This window comes from Pithys albifrons, chromosome 17 (assembly GCF_047495875.1).
Source record: "Pithys albifrons albifrons isolate INPA30051 chromosome 17, PitAlb_v1, whole genome shotgun sequence".
NCBI lineage: Eukaryota > Metazoa > Chordata > Aves > Passeriformes > Thamnophilidae > Pithys > Pithys albifrons.
Window position 1 is genome coordinate 691829 of NC_092474.1, and position 19629 is coordinate 711457.

At 52.9% G+C, this 19629-nt stretch overlaps 2 protein-coding genes across 6 annotated transcripts in view; both read left to right on the forward strand.

The window, feature by feature from the left end:
* SEPTIN5 (septin 5) overlaps positions 1-13052 on the forward strand; it is a 42935-nt gene extending 29883 nt beyond the window's left edge. For all 5 annotated transcript variants that reach the window (XM_071571784.1, XM_071571785.1, XM_071571786.1 and 2 more), the window contains 10 exons: positions 2133-2229; positions 2721-2807; positions 3292-3415; positions 3523-3657; positions 4326-4443; positions 4766-4867; positions 5752-5848; positions 7093-7228; positions 9045-9147; positions 9467-13052. In XM_071571784.1, the coding sequence (XP_071427885.1) occupies positions 2133-2229; positions 2721-2807; positions 3292-3415; positions 3523-3657; positions 4326-4443; positions 4766-4867; positions 5752-5848; positions 7093-7228; positions 9045-9147; positions 9467-9523 (1056 nt within the window). In that variant the 3' untranslated portion in view covers positions 9524-13052. The remainder of the gene's footprint in view (positions 1-2132; positions 2230-2720; positions 2808-3291; positions 3416-3522; positions 3658-4325; positions 4444-4765; positions 4868-5751; positions 5849-7092; positions 7229-9044; positions 9148-9466) is intronic.
* Positions 13053-13136: 84 nt separating this feature from the next.
* On the forward strand, positions 13137-16327 carry GP1BB (glycoprotein Ib platelet subunit beta). The gene is made up of 2 exons (XM_071571790.1): positions 13137-13985; positions 14681-16327. Exon 2 carries the CDS (start codon positions 14701-14703, stop codon positions 15394-15396), a length of 696 nt encoding a protein of 231 aa, XP_071427891.1. The 5' UTR covers positions 13137-13985; positions 14681-14700; the 3' UTR covers positions 15397-16327.
* The last annotated feature ends 3302 nt before the right edge of the window (positions 16328-19629 follow it).

Sequence of the window (19629 nt, forward strand, 5' to 3'; positions counted from 1 at the left end):
GAAGCAGCGACCAGCTGTCCTGGCTTGTGTCAGCTTGATGGGAGGTGGCTTGTGAGGGTTGAGAGCACGCTGAGGGGGCTGTGAGGCCTCTGGGAACTCCCTTAGTCCAAGCTTCTCATCTCATTAATGGGTTTTAGCTTTCCACAACCTGCCTCTTCCAGTTGCCCTCCCAGGCCTCTACACCCTCTTCAGTGCTCCCCATCCTGTGCACAGTTGCTCTGCAGGCAGTGTCTCTGTTGAATCTAGCAGAGGTAGTGAGTGGTGTAGAGCATTAGACGAGGCACCCAGTGGGCTCAGGAGGCTCCTGGGCTCCTTAAGTGCCTTGTTGGCACACTAGCAGAGACAGTGGCACATGCCTCTCACTGTGCCTGAATATGTCTGGGATAGGAACACACACTGGGTACCTCAGTGCCCTGATGAGGAACTGTGGGTCAAGGCTGGCCGTGGTGCAGGGACCTGCACTGCTGCTCCTGAGAGAGAGCTGTTGTAAGAAAGGGATCTCTCCTCACAATTCCCCCTGGATCTCTTGCCTTTGCCCTTGGCAGACACTCTGGCCCTCGGCCCCTGACAGGGCTCTGCAGCTTCTCCATGGCTGGTGAGAGGGAGACATGGCTGAGGACAGGGCTTTTCTCCTCGCAGCTCTGGCTGCCTCTCACAGTGAGGGGAGCTCTTCTCTTGGTATTGTGCTCAGCACTGACCTTCCTTTCTGTGAGGGGAATGACTGCATGAGTCATGGGCAAAGGGCAGTGTCCTTCACCAGCTGGGATTTACTCACTGCAAATGTGGTGATTCCACTGAGCTGTGGGGAGGCAACCAGAGGGATGGTAAATCCACACTCTTGGATGGGCTGAACAGAAACAAGAGATCAGGTTCAGCCAGTTACACCCGGCAGAAGTAAGTGGAGTTGCACCAGAGCTCAGCTCCTCAGTGTCTCCACTGTCAGCCCTTAGTCATCTAGGTTAAAATCCAAAGAAAGCAAGAGAAACACACCCCGAGCCTCAGCTATGGTTTCATTAGTACTGTTTACTAGTACTGTTTCACATGTCAAGCCACTGGAGAGAGCAGGTGATCCTTGTCTTTCCAAACTCTGGTAGAGATCAGGGCAGGAGAAGCACAAAGGGAAATAGTTTGTGTATTTGTGGTGCTTGCTGGGAAACACTGGTCCTAACTCTGTGAGGTGTGGGCTGTCATATGGCCACTTTGGTTGTGTTCATGGATGTGTTTCACCAGGAAGTGAAGCAGCTGGGACACAGCCCTGGCACTGAGGGACACAGGCTGGAAACAGTCTTTTCTTTATTGTTTTTGTGATGCTTTTCACATCTTGTGAGTGAGTGCCAGGGATTTGGGGTGGCTTTGTGCTGTGAGAGAGTGCTCAGTGACAGGGGGCTGCGTCTGGAGGGTGATTGGGCAGTAGGTAACACTCCTGTAATACTGAATGGAATGCCCTCACCAAAAGCATCTCAGCTGTATTACCAATATTTTCACATCTTTCCACTCCCATGCTCCTTGAACTTCAGTCTCTTCAGAAATAACACAGGAGATTATTCAGGATTTCCTCTTACTCAGCCAGGGGTGGCTGTGACACAGCAAGAAATAATCCCCTCTCAGGTCAAGCAGAAGCTGAGCCACTGCACCTTTCTTTAGACACAGCTCAGGACAGCACAAGCCCCGAGTGCGATTTGCAGACCTCTCCATCGTATACCACACGTGCTTCTGGAGGGAGGGATGTAGAAGTGACCTGGGGAGGGGTGGCATTGGTGACACTGCTGTGAAGGGAGCCTGTGACTGTGCAGGAGAAGCAGAGTTAGAACAGCTGTGTGGCAGCAGCAGCCCCAGATGTGCTCTCTGGTGGGAATGGTGGGATGTGCCTTTTCCCTTGTGCTCTCTGTGCTGGGAAGCAGACCTGTGGCTGGGAGAAGGTGTCCCTCTGTGCCCACCTGTGGGAAGGGTGAAGTCCCTGAGCCCAGAGGAGGTGTGTGTGGTGCCCTGAACTGCTGCTAGGGCAGGGACTGGCCTCTCCTCCAGCCCTGGCTCTGCCCCAGGGGCTTTTTGAGCCCAGTGCCCTGTGGCTGTGAGGCTCAGGCAGAAGGGGTGGCCCAGCCTGACCTGCCCCATGCACCTCTGCCCCACAGGACCATGAGAAGCAGTACGTGGGCTTTGCCACTCTGCCCAACCAGGTGCACCGGAAATCCGTGAAGAAGGGCTTCGACTTCACTCTGATGGTTGCAGGTGAGACTGCCTGTGGATGGAGGTGGCTGGGACCGGCTCTCCTCACTTCCCATGGGTGCTCCCATAGTGCCTGGATCCTGCCCTCGCTCTGTGCTGGTCCTTGGCTCAGGCCTTGCTTTTCTCCCCGGCCTGTGGCAGTTCCCCCAGGAGAAACAGGCGCCTTCTGACCCCTCATAACCCAGTCCAGGAAGTTTCTCTTCCAACAGTGCCTCTGGGTGGTGAAGGCAGGGCCAGGCAGGGACTGCGGGAAGGGAAGGAGAGGGAGGATGGGGGAGCTGGGAGAGCACATTTGTACAAGGATTGAGACATCTTGCAGCAAAAGTCCTCCCACTGCTGGAAAAATGTAATGCCAATAAACAGCTCCTGACAGCTTGTCTCTCTCACTTCCTCTGGCTCGGGATTCAAAGCCTTATTCAGAGTTTCATTTGTAAGTCAATTAGAGGGTCATGTTGCTTGCTTTTTCCTCCTCCCCTTTGCGCTCTGTCCATTAGGAGAGTCGGGCCTGGGCAAATCCACGCTGGTGAATAGTCTGTTCCTGACAGATCTCTACAAAGACAGAAAACTCCTCAATGCAGAGGGTAAGCTGGGGACAAGGAGGGGTGAATAGGACTGGCTTAAGGACTAGTACTACTTCCTTGCTTTGGCAGCAGCTACAGGGTCGTCTGGACCCCAGCCCTCTTGTTTGAGGCCCTGCTGTCCTTTGTGTCTGCAGAGGCACTGGGATCCCAGCACAAACCGTTTGGCTCTTATGCCCTGTGAAGGGAAGATGAGGCTGCAAAGCAGCACTAACCCTTTGGATTGAGAGGCTGAGGTTTATGTTTTACTCTTGGATGCTGGAGTGTGGTAGGGGTTCCCCTTCCCCAGTGACTGGACCAGATGTTCAGAACAGCTGGGCTACAGGCACTTCAGAGGTTTGTGTATCTTCCTGGAGGATGAGCAGGGTGTTTTGAGACCCATGTGACTCCCTGTGCTCAGTGATAAGGAGGGAACTGGCTTGTTATGGGTGTGAGTGGGGATCCTGAGTGTCACTGCCTGGCTTTAACTCACTGTTCCTGTTCAAAGAGAGAATCAATCAAACAGTGGAAATTGTCAAGCACACAGTGGACATTGAGGAGAAGGGTGTCAAACTGAAGCTGACCATAGTGGACACACCAGGCTTTGGAGATGCTGTTAACAACACTGAGTGGTGAGCAGGGCACTGCTGCCTTCCTTCTAGTCCTTGGACTCATAGTCACTAGAGGACACTGTCCTGTTGAACTCATGATTTTGTTTTGATTGCATTGCCCTTCCCAGCTGGAAGCCCATCACTGACTACATTGACCAGCAGTTTGAACAGTATTTCCGTGATGAGAGTGGCCTGAACAGGAAGAACATCCAGGACAACCGAGTGCATTGCTGCCTCTACTTCATCTCTCCCTTTGGGCATGGGTGAGAGCCCACACTCCAGGCCTGGGGGGTGATTCGGCCCAGAGGGACAACCCTGGTGCCCCAGGATTGCCCTGTAGCAGCTTGTACACTGGCAGGGCTGGTGGCAGAGGAGAAGAGCTGGCTGGATGCTCTCCCTCAGCTGAGCATCACACCACTCCCTCTCTGGCATGACAGGCTGCCTGTGATCAGGCAGAGCAGATCTCCCTCAGGCCTTACAGCCTCTTTTGGAAATCAGGAGAAACAATGCCACACAGACCTGTGTGCTCCTATCTAGCTAAGCCTGAGTGATGCATAGGAAAGGATGTTTCAGGCTGCCTTCAGTGCCTGCCCCTTGCTGGCTCATGTGTCAGCATAGTCTGGCACCGCTGGAGGGGCTGTACTGGCTGCCTGTGGCACAGCACAGCTAGAGGGAGACCCCAGGCTGTGGCCTGGGCAGTATTTGGCCTTCAAGGGAGTGAATGAATACCCAGCCTGTGAGACAGTCAGCAGCTAAAACTGGAGACAGCTTTGCTGAAGGTGCAGTCCTAGCTGAGGGCTGTCCCCGTGCTGCTGCAGGCCCTTGTGCCAGTGCTGTCCTCTTCCCTTTGTGCTGCGTGGGTGAGAGAGGCTGGAGGGGGAGCTGCCCAGTGTGGCCTTGCTAACTGTGTCCCTCCTCATCCCTGCTGCAGACTGAGGCCTGTGGATGTTGAGTTCATGAAGGCTCTGCATGAGAAGGTCAACATTGTGCCCCTGATTGCCAAAGCCGACTGCCTGATCCCCTCCGAGATCCGGAAGCTGAAAGAGAGGGTGAGATGCTCTTTCTCTACAGGGGTCTGTCTGATGTGGCAGCAGGGGTGGGCTGAGGAGGGAGAGGAGACAGATACACATATATTTATATATCTGCATAGCTTGTTTGTGTGTATATACGGTACCTGCAAGTGTAGGTGCAGCAGTGCTCTGCTGTGAGAAGGGCAGTGGTGTTGGCAGAGAGGCCAACTCCAGCAGAAACATCAATTCTTTTTGGCATCTGTAGGCTATAGGAAACCCATGGTAGCACAAACAGAATAAACCCAATATTTCTGTATTGTTCTGTTTTAAATCCTTTTGTTTTTGTCTTGCCTGGACACAGATTCGTGAAGAGATTGACAAATTTGGTATTAAAGTGTACCAGTTCCCTGAGTGTGACTCTGATGAAGATGAGGAGTTCAAGCAGCAAGACAGAGAGCTGAAGGTAAGGAACCTGCTCAGCAGGGGACTGGGAAGTCGAGTTCCATGGATATGTGGGAGCCAGAGCTGCCCTGTGTGTGCCAAAGGCCTGTGCTACTGATAGCCAGGGAACAGCCTTGGGTCCTGTGGGAGATGGGCTGGAGAATGTGCTGATGTCCTTGCTGGTGCCATGAAGTCCAGTGTGGCAAGAAGACGTGGCACTTCTGCTCTCCCTCCAGCTCAGTGTCAGTCTGTCTTCCATTTACCTCAGCCTACATGTTTAAGATGGAGGCTGGGTTGTACAGCATTTCTAAGCACCTGTTTCTGAGTGATGCCATCAAGGAGAAGAGATTTGTGAGTGATTAGGCACCACTGTGACACAGAAGTTGTATGGGGGGACACAGCATGATCACAGAGGCAGGTCTGGAGGCCCTTGCAGCCCAGTCCTGACCCCTCCCAAGCTGGGCCAGTTCGGTATGTGCTCGAAGTATGGCCTTGTTTGTCCTGTCTGAGGGGGGCAATGGGCTTTGACTCCCTTCTGAGCAGAGAAGAGAAGAGAACAACCTGTATATCCCTGCCTGGACAAGCTCTCGGCCTACATTGTCCCACTTGCTTGGTGTCCCAGCCTCTTTGCTCTGGCCTGTCCCTCCGAGAAGGGCTGCAGGCACCTGCAGAGACACAGCTTCCCTCAGCACAGCTGAGGTCAGGCTGGCAGTCAGGCTGCCTGTAGGTCCCAGTGCCTCAGGCTTTTCTCTGCAGCTGGGTTGTGGTGTCCTGCTTGGTGTCCTGCATGGATATCCCTGTGCCTCTCCTACCAGCACCTTCTCCTGCTCCGCTGTGCCTGAGCCCTTGGCGAGGGATCCACAGGCAGCTGGGGCTGAGCTGGCTCAGCGGTGCCTCTCGTTCCAGGAGAGCGCTCCCTTTGCCGTCATCGGCAGCAACACGGTGGTGGAGGCGAAAGGGCAGCGAGTCCGTGGAAGGCTCTACCCCTGGGGCATTGTGGAAGGTAAGTGTGGAGCCTGGGAGCTGGTATTGAGGAGGGGCAGGCAGGGACAGGGCAAGGATGGGCAGGCACTTACAGCAGGGATGGCAGGGGAGAGCAGGGACAGTCTGTGCCACCTTGGGGACAAGGCAGGGTGGAGACAGAGTAACTGGGACTGGCTCAGGAGGTCTGTTACTGGGAGTGTAGCAATAACCCTGCCATGACAGACTGAAGAAGAGAGGCTCCAGTGTGAGTGGAAGAATGTCTGGGCTTTAATATGCGCTAGCTTATGGCTTCTTATTAAGGGAGGATGCATTGCCTGTTTGCTTTCTGGGGAGAAGCTGTTGCCTTCAGCCAAACAATCATAAACCCTCCTGCATTCCCTCCTCTGCTGCCCCTCCTGTAAGTGCTGGAGGCTGTGCTGATGCACAGTGTGTTTGTCTTCAACTTTCTTCCTTTCTAAAGGGAGAAATTTCATAAAGCCCTTTGGCAGAAAAACTGCTGGAAGGGCTTTTGCTGCTGTTGCTGACTCCCCCATGCTGGTTTGTTGCTTTTAGGCTTTGCAGCTTTAGATCCCAAAAGCTTGTGTGTGCCCTCGTGGCTGGTGGTGCTGGCTGCCCAGCTGCTGGCTCTGCTTCCTTGCTGGCTCCAGAGGCGACTGGGCCTGTTGGGATGCTGGCATTTGGCAGTAGGATCAGCTTTGTGAACCCCTGTGCCTGGCACAGCTGGCTGCCCCCAGCCCTGCAGAGAGGTAAATGGAGATCAGCATGGCAGGCACAGCACTTCCCACAGTGCTGTCTGGAGCCAGGCTCCCCATGGCAACAGCAGCTCTTTCAGCTCTCCATTGCCTACTCTTGGCTTTGCCCCTCAGGGGTGAGTTTGTCTATGGGGGCCTTTTGATAAGTCCTGAATTCTGATGAGAAAAACAATTTGCCTCCAGCACCAGCTGTGCTCACTCTGGTTATAACAGTGACATCCCATGTACCTGGGATCCTCTCTCAGGGCTCTGTACATGACTAATTAATCCTTTTTCCCAGAAAAAGTCCTGGCAACACAGTGACTTCAGCAGCCTGGCCTCAGCATGGAGAAATGCAGAACATCATCGAGGCTGTGCCAGGGCTGTGGAGGGGGAGGGCTGGGGGGAGGATGAGGAAGGAGCCCTGGGGTGGGGATTTAGTCCAGCCTGGGTGCCAGGAGGCAGAAGGGGCTTCCTGGAGAGGATTGGTGAGGTGTGACATCCAAGCACTCTCCTGGTTTTGCTTCCCCAGTGGAAAACCAGGCACACTGTGATTTCGTGAAGCTGCGGAACATGCTGATCCGGACACACATGCACGACCTGAAGGACGTCACCTGCGATGTCCACTACGAGAACTACCGAGCTCAGTGCATCCAGCAAATGACCAGGTGGGTGCCCACCTGCAGTGGGAGGGGTGTCTCATAACAGCTTATTGGTCAGGAGGCTGTGGGGCTGCTGGGGACGTGCTGAGCTGCAGCCTGGACAATGGCACTGGGAACTAAAATAGCAAATCCAAGCGTGTTTCCCACAGCCTTGAACGCATGGTGGGAATGCTTCTGAGAATCCATGTTCCTGTCTGAGGATTCCCCATGCAGATATTGGGAAATAGGCCTGAAGATTCTTTTGAAGAGCTGTTTCCAGCACTAGGTGAAATATACCCAGCCTAATAAAATGGGATAAACCAGTTCTGGTGAGTGATAGCTGTGTGCATTGCTGAAGAGGAAGGCATTCTGTGGTCTGCAGTTCTGTCCAGATGACAGCATGACCCTTGGGATGCTGCTGTTTCTCAGACAACAGAGCCCAGGCAGTTGGTAAGACAGCACATCTCCAATGATTTCTCTGCATTGTCTTCCCATTGCATTTGATTCTCCATGGTTTTAGTCACAGTGACCAGAAAACAGAAGAAGGAACACACACAGCCTTCTCATCTGAGACCTCTGTTTTTCCATGACTGATACAGTGGTGAAAAAACTGAGATTTAAGTAGGTCTTGGCTCCTCTGCCATGACCCATCCCGTTCATTTCCTGCTGGCCCTGGCCCATGTCTGTGCTGCCACGGAGCAGAGCAGAAGTGGCTGTGGCTCAGCAGGGAGCAGTGCCGGTGTGTGCCGACGTGCAGGTTGGCACAGCCTCCTGGCACACGGTGTGTCCCAGTGCTTCTGCATAGCAGCCAAGCCTGTTTGTTCCAGCAGTGAGTGTGTGGAGTCCCAAAATAACTATGGTAAATGCTAGAGCTGCGTGAGCGGTGTCACAGCTGCTGTTTAGGTAGGCTGTGGATCTATTAAAAGAAGAGCATGATGAAAAAGCAATTGCTAAGCTCAGGAAAAGCTTCAGTTTGGTGCTGTTTCTCATGCCATGGTTAGTTCCATGCCAGTGAACCAGTCTCATAAAACCAGAGCAGGGCCTTTTCTAGAGTCATTCTGGGAGCAGATCCCAAGCTCCAGGGCTGGAATTGTCTCAATAATGAGCCAACGGTGACTCCAAGTGGTGAATGCCTGCAAGTGACATCTTGACGTTCTAATTTCAGCCTAAAAGTCTTTGGCTACTGTTCTTCCCTCCTCACCGACTGAGAGCATCTCTGACATTTGGAAGAATGTCACCTCCTTTCTCTGTCCCCACCTGCTCTCGTGTCCACCCCCAGCCCTCACAGCAATGCTGCTGTGCCGTGCCTGTTTCTTGCCTCCCAACTCCTGAATAGGAGGGCAGGCTTTGTTACCACACCTGCAGAGATTAAACTGTTCCTCTGCTTTTATCTGCTTGGAAAACCAGAAAGGATTATGGTGGACATGTGGTGCACCAGGGATGCTGATAGTTGTGTTGGTGCTACATGTATATTTAGGCACATGCACAGAAGAGACAAAAGAGACCAGATAAATTGTCTGTAAATATCTCTGCTAAGCTTGCCAGTGCATTTACAAAAAGTGGTTGGAATTATCAGCCCCTTCTGTGTTTGCTCTCAGTGTAAGCCTGGTTTGGATTTTCTGTTAGCTACCCACACACTTGTATTTTGGAAACTGTCATTGACTTTGGTGGCATTCTGTATCCTCTTTTTCTGGATTGCCCCCAGCCCTTCTGCCTGGCTGGGTGAATGGTGCTGCACTGCTGGCTGGTCTGCCATGGGGAGTGACAGTCACTGTGTGGTGACACCAAAGGCAGCCAGCCTGAACCACGACTGACTGCCTTTCCCCTCTCTCCATCTCTCTAGCAAGCTGACTCAGGACAACAGGATAGAAAGCCCAATTCCCATCCTGCCTCTCCCAACACCTGACACTGAGACGGAGAAGCTGATCAAGATGAAGGATGAGGAGGTGAGACCCATTTGTGCCTGTGCCTCCTTGATGCTGGAGCTGGAATCTGAGTGGTTTCTCTGGGGTTGCCCCATAGAGGCTGTCCTGAGTCTTCCCACTCCTGCCTCCCACCATCATGGGCTGCTGGGGTGGAGTACAGGGTGTGAAAGCTGTGGCTTCCTGTCAGGGAAATGTGGCTACATTCCACCCCAGATTCAGGTGCCCCTGTGCTCAGGCCAGAGTTAATACTGCCTGAGGGATCCCTTTGCCAGCTCCAAGGGGCTGCCCCAGGATGGATCAGCAGGTCCCCTTCTGACTCTCTCTTCTATGTCTCGTGCAGTTGCGGCGGATGCAAGAGATGCTGCAGAAGATGCAGCAGCAGATGCAGGATCAGTGAGAGGCAGGTACCCGGAGGGCAGAGGGAATCCCCCAGTGACCACCTGAGACCTGGCAAGAGCTGTGAACGTTGAGAAAAGGTTTCCTGTTGTATAGAGACTCGTGGGCAAGAGCTGCACCCGCACCCTCTAATTTATTAGTGGCAATGTTGGCTTTTTGGCCAGCTGGATTGTGGAGGAGGCTGTTCACTTACCAGTTTACTGATGTGTATTTCTTTTTTAATAATTATTTTGTTTCCTTTTTTGTTCCTTTCTCTTGCTTTCTTTGTTTTTTAAAGAAACTAGCCTGGGAAGTCTCTAAGGCATCCTAAAAAATAGAAAAGATCCCTCTTTCCCATGTACTAATCTCTTGTGGGAATGCTCTGGTATTTAAAGTCCTGGTTTCTCTGGTGTACAAACTTAAAGACTATCTGTGTCAATGCACGTAAATGTTTACTCCCAACTGAGGTGCTGTGCCCCTGTTCCTGTTTCCCTTGTCTGGGGCCAGCACAAGCTTTGTAAAGGCAGCTGTACCCTCCTGTGAATTCGACCTGTGCTGCTCAGGCTTCTCAGCCTGAGGGCAGCTCTGGCCCAGGGAGCTGGGGCTGGGGGTTTCTCTGCGCACTGACCTGCTCAGGAGTTATGATGGCTGCCTGGTTTCCTGTCCAGGTTTTTATGAGTTTTTTGTTTAGTTGGTTGGTTTTGTTCTTGCTGTCAAGAAGCTCCAGGATATTTGCACTGAGCAGCAAGGGACTGAGTCTCTCAAGGCTGGTTAGAAGAAAATGTCTTCTACTGCTCTCAGTTATATCTTTCTGGCAGAGGGGATGAGTTGTTGACTGTTCCCTGCAAGGAATTGATGGGAGTGAGCACCTTCCCTGCCATGGTTTCCTCCTTGGCAGGCTGGAGGCGTTGGTAGATGATGCCAGGGCTCTGCAGTAGCTGGGTGAGGGTATCTCATGGTTTAGCTCTGGTCATCCAACTGCAGTGTGTCTTCAGTGTCTGCTCTGAAAAGCACTGTGGCAGCCAGAGTGCTTGGCCAGGCCTGCTTTGCAGGGGGTACAAACTCTAGGGCTGAAAACCATCCCCAAATGCAGAGCTGTGCCCTGTTGCCAGGCTTTGCAGTCCCACGAGGACATTGCTGGCTCTGAGCTCCTCGTGGGGAAAGGGGCAGTTTTTGTAGGCTTGTCCCCAAGATCTGCAGGTCACCTGTCCAGGCAGGTGCTGGGTCAGTGTGGCAGGTGCAGGAGTGTCACTGTGTGGGGCTGAGCACAGCCCAGCACACTTGGCACTTGCTCCCCTGCCCTTCCCCTGGGACTCAGCCCTTCTGCCCCTCCCTAGTCCAAGGCTCTTCCTGTCTTAGTGCTGGGAGAGCTGGTGGATCTGCTGAGCAGAGATAAGAGCATTCTTTGAGCAGCAGCTCCTGCCTTGTTCTTGCTTCCTGCAGTATTTTTAACTTCAGCCCAGCCCTAGCAGAGCCCTGGAGTGTGATGTGCCTGACAGGGCAGGGCTCAGCAGCAGCACTGCCACGCACACAGGAATCAGGGCTGTTGGAGGGAGAGGCACTGGGCCCTTCCCTCTGACTCCAGGGAGTGCTGCCATGGGCTGGGCCCTTCTGCTTCTTGGCTGATTCCTCTGTCCCCCTTCCCCTTTTGTATCTGCTCCTCCATCTCTGGATCTGTCCAGTAGATCCCCCTGGGTAGGAAGCACAGTGTTGGCCAGGAATAGCCAGGCTCTAAATTCTGTTATTAGGTGCTGTGTTTGTCTGATTCCTCCATGGGGCTTTAGAGTCCTGGTCAGGGCCTGTCCAGGTGGTGAGTAGGTTGGCTGGTTCCAGTTATTCACTGTACTGAGCCTCTGCTTAGCCAGAGCATGGGCTGTAGGGGCAGGGGAGAGACCCTGGCACCCCATGGAAGGATGGAGTGAGGGTGGAAGCCCTTTTGCAGAACTGTGCAAGGTGGGCAAGAGCAGTGTCCAACAGTGTTTGTTTCTTGTTTGTTTTTTTTTCATTCTCCCCTATTTTGGGCTCATAAGTGGCAGTGCCAGCCTAGGAGAGCAGAAGGACTCAGCTTGGCTTCAATAACGTGGAAGACCAAGATGTCTGAGGAGGAGGTGTAACTCTTCTTTGTGTGATGTGCTTACTGGAGCAGTGGAGTGGCTGGAAGCAGGAGCTTCCTCTGGGTTTTCTGGAGCTGGTTTGCTGCTGTCCAAAGCTGTAGGTCTGCTGAGTTCTCAGCTTTGTCTGCGCTGGTATTACAGGAAACACCTTGAAGTACCTGTTCCCTGTTTTCTTATACTGCTCTTTTTGGTGAGCATGTTCTGTTGCAAATGAGGCCTGTCCAGCTGGGGAGGTTTGTCCTTCAAACGGATTTATTCCTAGAAGATAAAGGGGACCTTTTCCCTTAGCATGGACATAGAGCAGCTGAGAACTCTTGTGCTGGGCTGTGCACAGAGGTGAGAGCACGGGGACATTGGTCACAGGCAGGCAGGGTTGCTGAGCGTGGATCTGCCCCTGTCCCTCTGAGAGGGGAAGGCTCCATCAGCACGTGGCTCCTGCATCAAGCTGAGAGTCACAAATCTGTCCTCTACAGAGAGCTGAAGCCTTTGGCTATGAGCTGGCAAAGGTGGTTCAAGTTGCACTTAGGAAAAAACACACAGGAATGAGGCACCAGAGATGGCTTCTAGAGAGGAGCAGCAGTTCCACTGAAACCACATGTCCATTTAGGAGGTTCCCTGCCCAGAGTGCCAGAGTTTGGGGGCTGCTTGGAAAGGGTTTAGATACTGGTTCTGGAGGGCACCAGGGATTCAGACTCTGGCCTGGAAGGTGGCATCTGTTTGTTAAAGGAGTGTTTTGTACCGTGGCATCATGTCACACAGTAAGTGTAGAGGAGACTCCTGAACAAGTGTAGCTTGGCCATTTGGCTCTGGCAGTGAGAAGTGTGGATAGGAAAGTAATTTAACACCTCCCCTCACACAACCCTCTACAGCCTCATAAGCGATCCCTGCAGCCCAGGCACATTCCCAAGCCTCTGCCAAGCTTTGTCCTGCTGAGTGAGTGGCTGCAGGGGTGGTGTCCCACCCTGCAGGGCTATCCCAGGCTGCAGCTGGGGCTGTCGGTACCTCCTGGCCCCTGTGCCTGGCTGGGGATGGAGCCATGGCATGACCTCCTTCTGTGCCACTGCTGTGCTGTCCTGCCTGTGCAGTCCTTGCAGCCCCCCTGCATGCCTCCCCTCCACAGAGGGGATCCCACTCCTCGTGCTCTGCGACGGCATTCCCTGCTGCTCCTCACAAACTCTGCTGTGCTTGAATGCTGCCTTGCTCCTGCCATGCACCTTCCTCACCCCCTGCTCCATTCCGAGGCTCTTTGTTTCCTGTCCATCTGTTGGGTTATTATAATTATATTTTTTTGTAAATTTCTGTTTGAACATTTTGTCATTGTGAACAAAGAAAAATGAAACCTTTTAAAACATATCCATTTTATTAAATGATTATTGTTATTATTATTAATGTTTACTACCTGAATTGATCAGTGAAATAAATACATTCAAAAATCAACCTCTTTCTGTTTAATTTTCAGCCTACTTGAGCAGCACTGGTGATACATTATGGACAGGAGAAAGCAAAACTGACCCTGTTTCTCCTTTTATCTAATTCTGGCAGAGCAGGCTCCAGGCAGGACTTCCTGGATGGGATTTCTGGCCTGTTTCTGCCAGAAGTTAGCAAGCTGATCTCGAAGTCCTTCTATCTTCAGGCTTCCCCTAGGAGTGGTGTCTCAATCAGCAATGGGCAGCTGGGCAGGATCCAGTCCCAGGAAATGCAGTTTGTAAGTAGCCAGAGCAGCACTGCCAGGTCTGTGCTGCATGCAGAGCCACAGTGGGTCTGGCTCCAGATCAGCCCCACGCCATCCCTGGCCTGAACACCTGCCTGGGAATAGATATGGCACCAAATGCATGAGAAGAGGTAAGTGCCACTGTTTCAAGGGAAACCTGAGGGTCAGCACCTGGAAAAGTGCTAGGTCTCACCACTCTGCCAAGTGCAGTTTTCCTGATGAGATGGGAAACCAAAGGCCACAGTGTTCAGGGAGTGTGGTACAAACCAGTAATGTCACCTTCCAGGCTGAAGTGTATTTAGAGTTACTATGCAGTGAGACTGTGATGTTTCTGTTGGGCTGAGCCCAGGGCCCAGTCACAGTTAGCAGTACTGTCAGCATCTCTCCTAGCAAATGTGTTCCTGTGAGCACTGTCAGCTCTCAGTTCTTGGAAGACTTGCTCAAGGAAGCATCAGCTTCTGATGACATGCAGCAGACTTGCAGGAAGGCCTCATGTGGGGAGGTGTCCCTGGGATGAGCCTGACCCTTATCTTGCCAGCCAGCTGCAAGGGGATTATCCGGGAGCTCAGCTGTGCAGCTGCACACACTCTTGCACTGCCTGGACTGCCTGAAGACCTTCCTCTTGTGTTGTAAAGCCAGCAAGAAACTGAACTGCTCTGGTAAGTCAACCGTTACCTTCTGTTCTTCTTTTCTCTTTTTCGTTTGGGTGACAGCACAGAAAAGCACTGCCTTGTTGCAGGTGTTTGTCATTCTCCTGGAGGAGTTACAGCAGCTCATGTGTCCAGCAGTGGCATGAGTCTGTATGGAATACAAAGACAGCTCTTTGGCCCATGTCTTCCAGCACAGTCACTGCTCCAGAAGGAGATTTTTCACCTGCTGGAGCAGTGTCTACCGTGGGCAACTCCACTGACCTCCACCCTCAGTGGTCAGCACCCTCTCTGCAGCAAAGGACTGTTTATCACTTCTTTCCAAAACTGAAAAGGCTATTTTTCATTCTTAGTAACAGAAAATTTATTTTTGAATCTCCTCTTGCAGTTTTCATTAACAAAGCTTTGCTTACAGGTGGAATTCAGAGCTATGATAAGGCAAGAGCTGTTCCATATTCTAGTTTTTGATTCCTTGACAGAAATTTTGTTGGCTACTCTAGTAATTCACCTCCACTAATGCTGAAAATACAAGCAGCTCTTGTACACTTCTGAGGACTAGTGAAAATGTGTTTGATAGCTGCAGCTAAGCCTCCCAGTACCTATGTGTTCATAACCCTCCTCAAATCCAGGGTTTCAGCACCAGAACACTCCCTCTCCTGGAAAGACAGACAGAATTTGCACATCCCTTTTAACTCTGTTCTTTTCAGGGCTCTCCCATCTCCTGTGAATGGTACCAAACTCACCTAACTGTAGAAAGTCATCCTTGGAACAAGCCAACAAAAGACCCGGTGCTGTTGTGTCAGTCCTAGAGTGTGTGGTGTCTGACTGGCCTCCCCCTCATCCAGTCTCACCAGGGAAGTGTTCACAGGTGAAGATGAACAGTGGAATTCTCTTCTTGTCCCTCCTTGGCTTCCTCCCTCTTACATCCACATGCCCTGTGCCATGCAAGTGTACGAGCACCATTATTGACTGCACCTCCAAAGACCTCACTGTAGCAACCCTGCCCTCTGCTTTCCGTCCTTCAGCTGAAATTATCCACCTGGGCTACAACAGGCTCACCTCTATTCCCAACGGGCTCTTTGACAACCTGCAGAGCCTCAAGGTGGTCTACCTGCAGGGCAACCCTTGGGAATGCACCTGTGACATCCTCTACCTGCACTCCTGGCTCCAGTGGCAGCAGAACCGGACCCAGTACCGGGACGTGCGGTGCAGCTCCCCGGCACACCTGCAGGGCCGGGTCATTGCCTACCTGACGGAGGACGAGATCATCTCCACGTGCCAGCACTGGTACTGCAGCCTGGCTCTCCTCTCTCAGCTCTGTCTCTTCATCCTCCTTTTCCTCCAGGGTGTCTTGGTTATATTCATCGTTGTCTACCTGCAGAAGTTTCGGAGAATGACCGCTGAAGCCCGGAGCACCACCTGAGAACTGCACCAACGGGGTGCCCCTTGGGTATCTTCCTCAAGAAACCCCTACAACAGTGACCAACATCACGAGACTGAAGACCCTCCTTCCCTTTGGGGGATGATGTGCCAAGGTCCTGTGGTGTGTGATACCCAGTGGGGGCAATTCAGTGCAGCATCTGATCCTGACTGCAGTCCAAAGCAGGACTTGAACTGATCACACCCTTGCTGTGTCCCTCAAGCACCAATCTTGCGGGTTTTTTAATGCTTTAAACTCTTTAGCATGATCCTGGTTGCTTTGCTGGGCTGGGAGTGGCTCTGGTTTGGTAGACTAAGGAAATCATAAACTACAGTGACCAGAACTGACCTGAACGGCTCATATACTCCTGCGGTGCTTGATCCCTCCTATTCTTACAGTATTTCAGCCACACCTCCCAAGATGCTTCTGGTTTTGTTGGCTCAGGTGAGGACAGAGGTGGGCAGTGAACAGTTAAGGTACTGGACTAAGACAATGGAGAAATGCAGTTTCCTTGTGTGACCACAGACTGCCTTAGAATCTTTGGCCAAGTCTTCTCCTGCCTTGGTTTCCCATCAGTAAAAGGGAAAGAAAATTTCTTCTTGCTTGATGCATCTTTTCCAATGTTCTTCTGAGGGAGGGAATGTTTAGAAGCCCACCTATTTTATCCCTGTCTGGATTCCTTTTAATCTACTTACAGTTTTAATACTGACTTCATCTGGGTGAAACTGAGGCCCCGAATACTTTTGAGAGATTCACCCTGAAGCCAAGAGTTACTGAGACCAGTGACTGTCTCTGGCTGTGGCTGTAACACCACCTGGCACGAGAGATCTGATTGTCAGAGACTCAACCTGCAAACCCCTACTGCTGGTTGTGGTGTCCCTTAATTATTTTTGAGATGAAGAAAGAATTGCAATAAAGTAATGATGCATGTTGATGTAAATGGCTTATTTTTCTACTCCACGCTGGGTATCCTGCATGTTGCTGTTGTGCTGTTACCACCGTGGGATAAACTCTGGCAGCTGCTGGTTCCACCCTGGCCCAGGGAAACAGGAGGTTTATTCCAGTGCCACTGAGCAGCTGCTTATTGTTCTATGATGTGGCTGGAGAGCAGAGGGCGTTCGGTGGGGCTGGTGAATGCGCCGTTCCCTCGGCCCCAGTGCCGGCCATGGCGGCTCCTCTCCCTCCCAAGGCCTCAGGTCACACCCACGCAGAGCTCCTTGCCTGGGGGCTCTGGGGACAGCTGGGGACAGTGACAGGACAGTGGCGGACAGTGGCAGGCAGTGACGGCACAGCTGCTGCCACTGAACACTCCATAATGGCCTGAACAGCCATGCCCGGCCACACCTGCAGCACGAGCCGTGAGGGGGCCCTGAGGGCAGGAGCAGCTGAAGGAGCCACTCCGGGGCTCTCCGAGGGGAAAGGGCAGTCCTGTGGCTCCTCCCCCTGGGCTCAGCGGCCCAAGGGCTGCCAGTGAAGGGCTGCTGGGGCCAGGAGGGAAGATGGAGCCCCGTGTGAGGGCAGATCCCCTCAGGGACAGCTGAGGAGGGAAGATGGAGCCCCGTGTGAGGGCAGAGCCCCTCAGGGACAGCTGAGGAGGGAAGATGGAGCCCCGTGTGAGGGCAGAGCCCCTCAGGGACAGCTGAGGAAGGAAGATGGAGCCCCACAGAGGTCAGGTCCCTGCTATGGCGGCTGAGGAGGGAAGATGGAGCCCTGCATGAGGGCAGGTCCCCTCAGGGACAGCTGAGGAGGGAAGATGGAGCCCCGTGTGAGGGCAGGACCCCTCTATGGTGGCTGAGGGAAGATGGAGCCCTGCATGAGGGCAGGTCCCCTCACGGACAGCTGAGAAGGGAAGATGGAGCCCCGTGTGAGGGCAGGTCCCCTCAGGGACAGCTGAGGAGGGAAGATGGAGCCCTGCATGAGGGCAGATCCCCTCAGGGACAGCTGAGGAGGGAAGATGGAACACTGTATGAGGGCAGGTCCCCTCAGGGGCAGCTGAGGAGGGAAGATGGAGCCCCGTGTGAGGGCAGATCCCCTCAGGGACAGCTGAGGAGGGAAGATGGAGCCCCGTGTGAGGGCAGATCCCCTCAGGGACAGCTGAGGGGGGAAGATGGAGCCCCACAGAGGTCAGATCCCTGCTATGGCGGCTGAGGAGGGAAGATGGAGCCCTGCATGAGCGCAGATCCCCTCAGGGACAGCTGAGGAGGGAAGATGGAGCCCCGTGTGAGGGCAGATCCCCTCAGGGACAGCTGAGGAGGGAAGATGGAGCCCTGCATGAGCGCAGATCCCCTCAGGGACAGCTGAGGAGGGAAGATGGAGCCCCGTGTGAGGGCAGATCCCCTCAGGGACAGCTGAGGAGGGAAGATGGAGCCCCGTGTGAGGGCAGATCCCCTCAGGGACAGCTGAGGAGGGAAGATGGAGCCCCGTGTGAGGGCAGATCCCCTCAGGGGCGATGGCCAGGCAGTGTTGGAGGCTGAAGAAGATCTTCCCCACTCGGTGTGTGCCGGGGCCAGCCTGACTGAGGTGAGTGACAGGGGGCTCTGCCTCCGGGGTCCCTTTCAGCCATTTCCTTGCCCTGCCCGTGTCCCTCTGGCTCGAGCCCTGGTGGTCTTGACCTGATGAATTGTGGCAGTGACACCCAAGAAAATGGGCGTCCAGCTCAGATTTGGGTTCTCTTCTGAGGTTTGCACCTTGCTGGACTTCAGCCAACACATCTGCATCCCCTGCAGCGTCACCATGGCCATGGGGGCACACAGAGCCTGCGCTGTGGAGATGCCCAAATTAGAGCTCAGTGAGGCCCCCAGGACCCTCAAATCCCTGGCTGTTTAAGTATTGTTGGTTTTCTTAATTTATATTTTCCAGCCATAAGGAACAACCTTTCCATAGGAATGGAAAGCCAATTTCTGGGTTGTTCCCCTCCACTATCTTTCTCCCAGAATCAATGTGCAGCTGTGTAAGGAAGTAGCACAAATCCCTGTCTTCCCTTCACCCCTTCCTTCTCATTTCTTTAGGTCAATTACACTGTTATTTTAATGTTTTATGCCTGTTGTTGAAGTTCCTTTCCTTTACTGACAAATGCAATGGATGTAAAAGGCCGTTTCCTTTTCTTTCCCAGTGCTTTGCAAGGTGTGCTGATAAAGGGAGACGGGTTTCGGACAGTAACAGAGGTTCGATGGGAAGTAGCTGCAACAGACACTTTGTTATTGCGCGCGCAAAGTTTATAAACACTTGGGGATATCCGTCCGCAGGTTTCTCCACTCTGCTACGAATCACTGGATAACGATGTTGTTTGTATTCCAATGTCTCTCTGTAATTGGCTAATTATGTCCACCTGCTGAGGCTGTCGGCGCAGCTCCTTCTCATCGCAGTTGTTCGTTTCTTAAAGCTACATCACACTAATTCACAGGGGCAAGTTCAGTACACCTTTGCTCTTTAGAGCAAACACCTTATGAATTCCGACATGCTGGTGTGGCAGAATGAATCTCCAGGTTTGCCGCAGGTTTTCAGCTGAATTTACCCGGGTTCGAGGGTGTTGGTGGGTGTGGGCAGTACTGGCAGTGCCACAGGCGCAGGTTTGGTTGCTGGGAGAGGCTGGACTGGGAGCAGGCACAATCCCAGCCCTGTGACTGCTTAGCCCATCAGCACTGCCACGGGGTGTGCTGCAAAACCTTCAGGGCTCAATGTGCCCACAAAGAACAACTGCTGGCTTTGGTTTCACTTCCCCAGGTAGGCAGGAAAGGGTCCTGACTGGGCATTGTTAAGGTTTGGACACGTGAAAGGGAAAAAGCCTTTTTGGCATCATTTGCCACAATGTGAAGAATGTGTCCCGCCGTAGCCAAGTGATAATGAATTGCCCTGAGCACAGAGTGATCTGTATGCCATGTCTAATCCATAAATCTGGAGCCTGCATGGCTTGGCAGCTCCTGGCTCGGAAAGCTGCGTGTCACAGATGCTTTCTTGCTCTGCTGGCCAGTGCAGGATCTGCTGGGATGCCGCTAATGGGAGAACTGGCTTTCTTTCTGAAGGGAGGGACTGTCCAAAGCAGCACGGAGGCTTCAAAGGGGAAGTAGCAGGGAAATATGGCAAAGATAAACACAAGCTATTAAGCTGCTTTGCAAATAACTTGCTGTTATCAAGGCCAATCCAACCCCTGTGCACACAGGACTGGGCTGCCTTGCCAGCTGGACAGGCTGCTGCACTGCCAAGGGTTCAGATGCTTCCAAACAGCTCCTTTCTCTG

Excerpts from the sequence above, each read along its gene's own strand:
- GP1BB (XM_071571790.1), top strand. The coding sequence starts at position 14,701 with ATGGTACCAAACTCACCTAACTGTAGAAAGTCATCCTTGGAACAAGCC.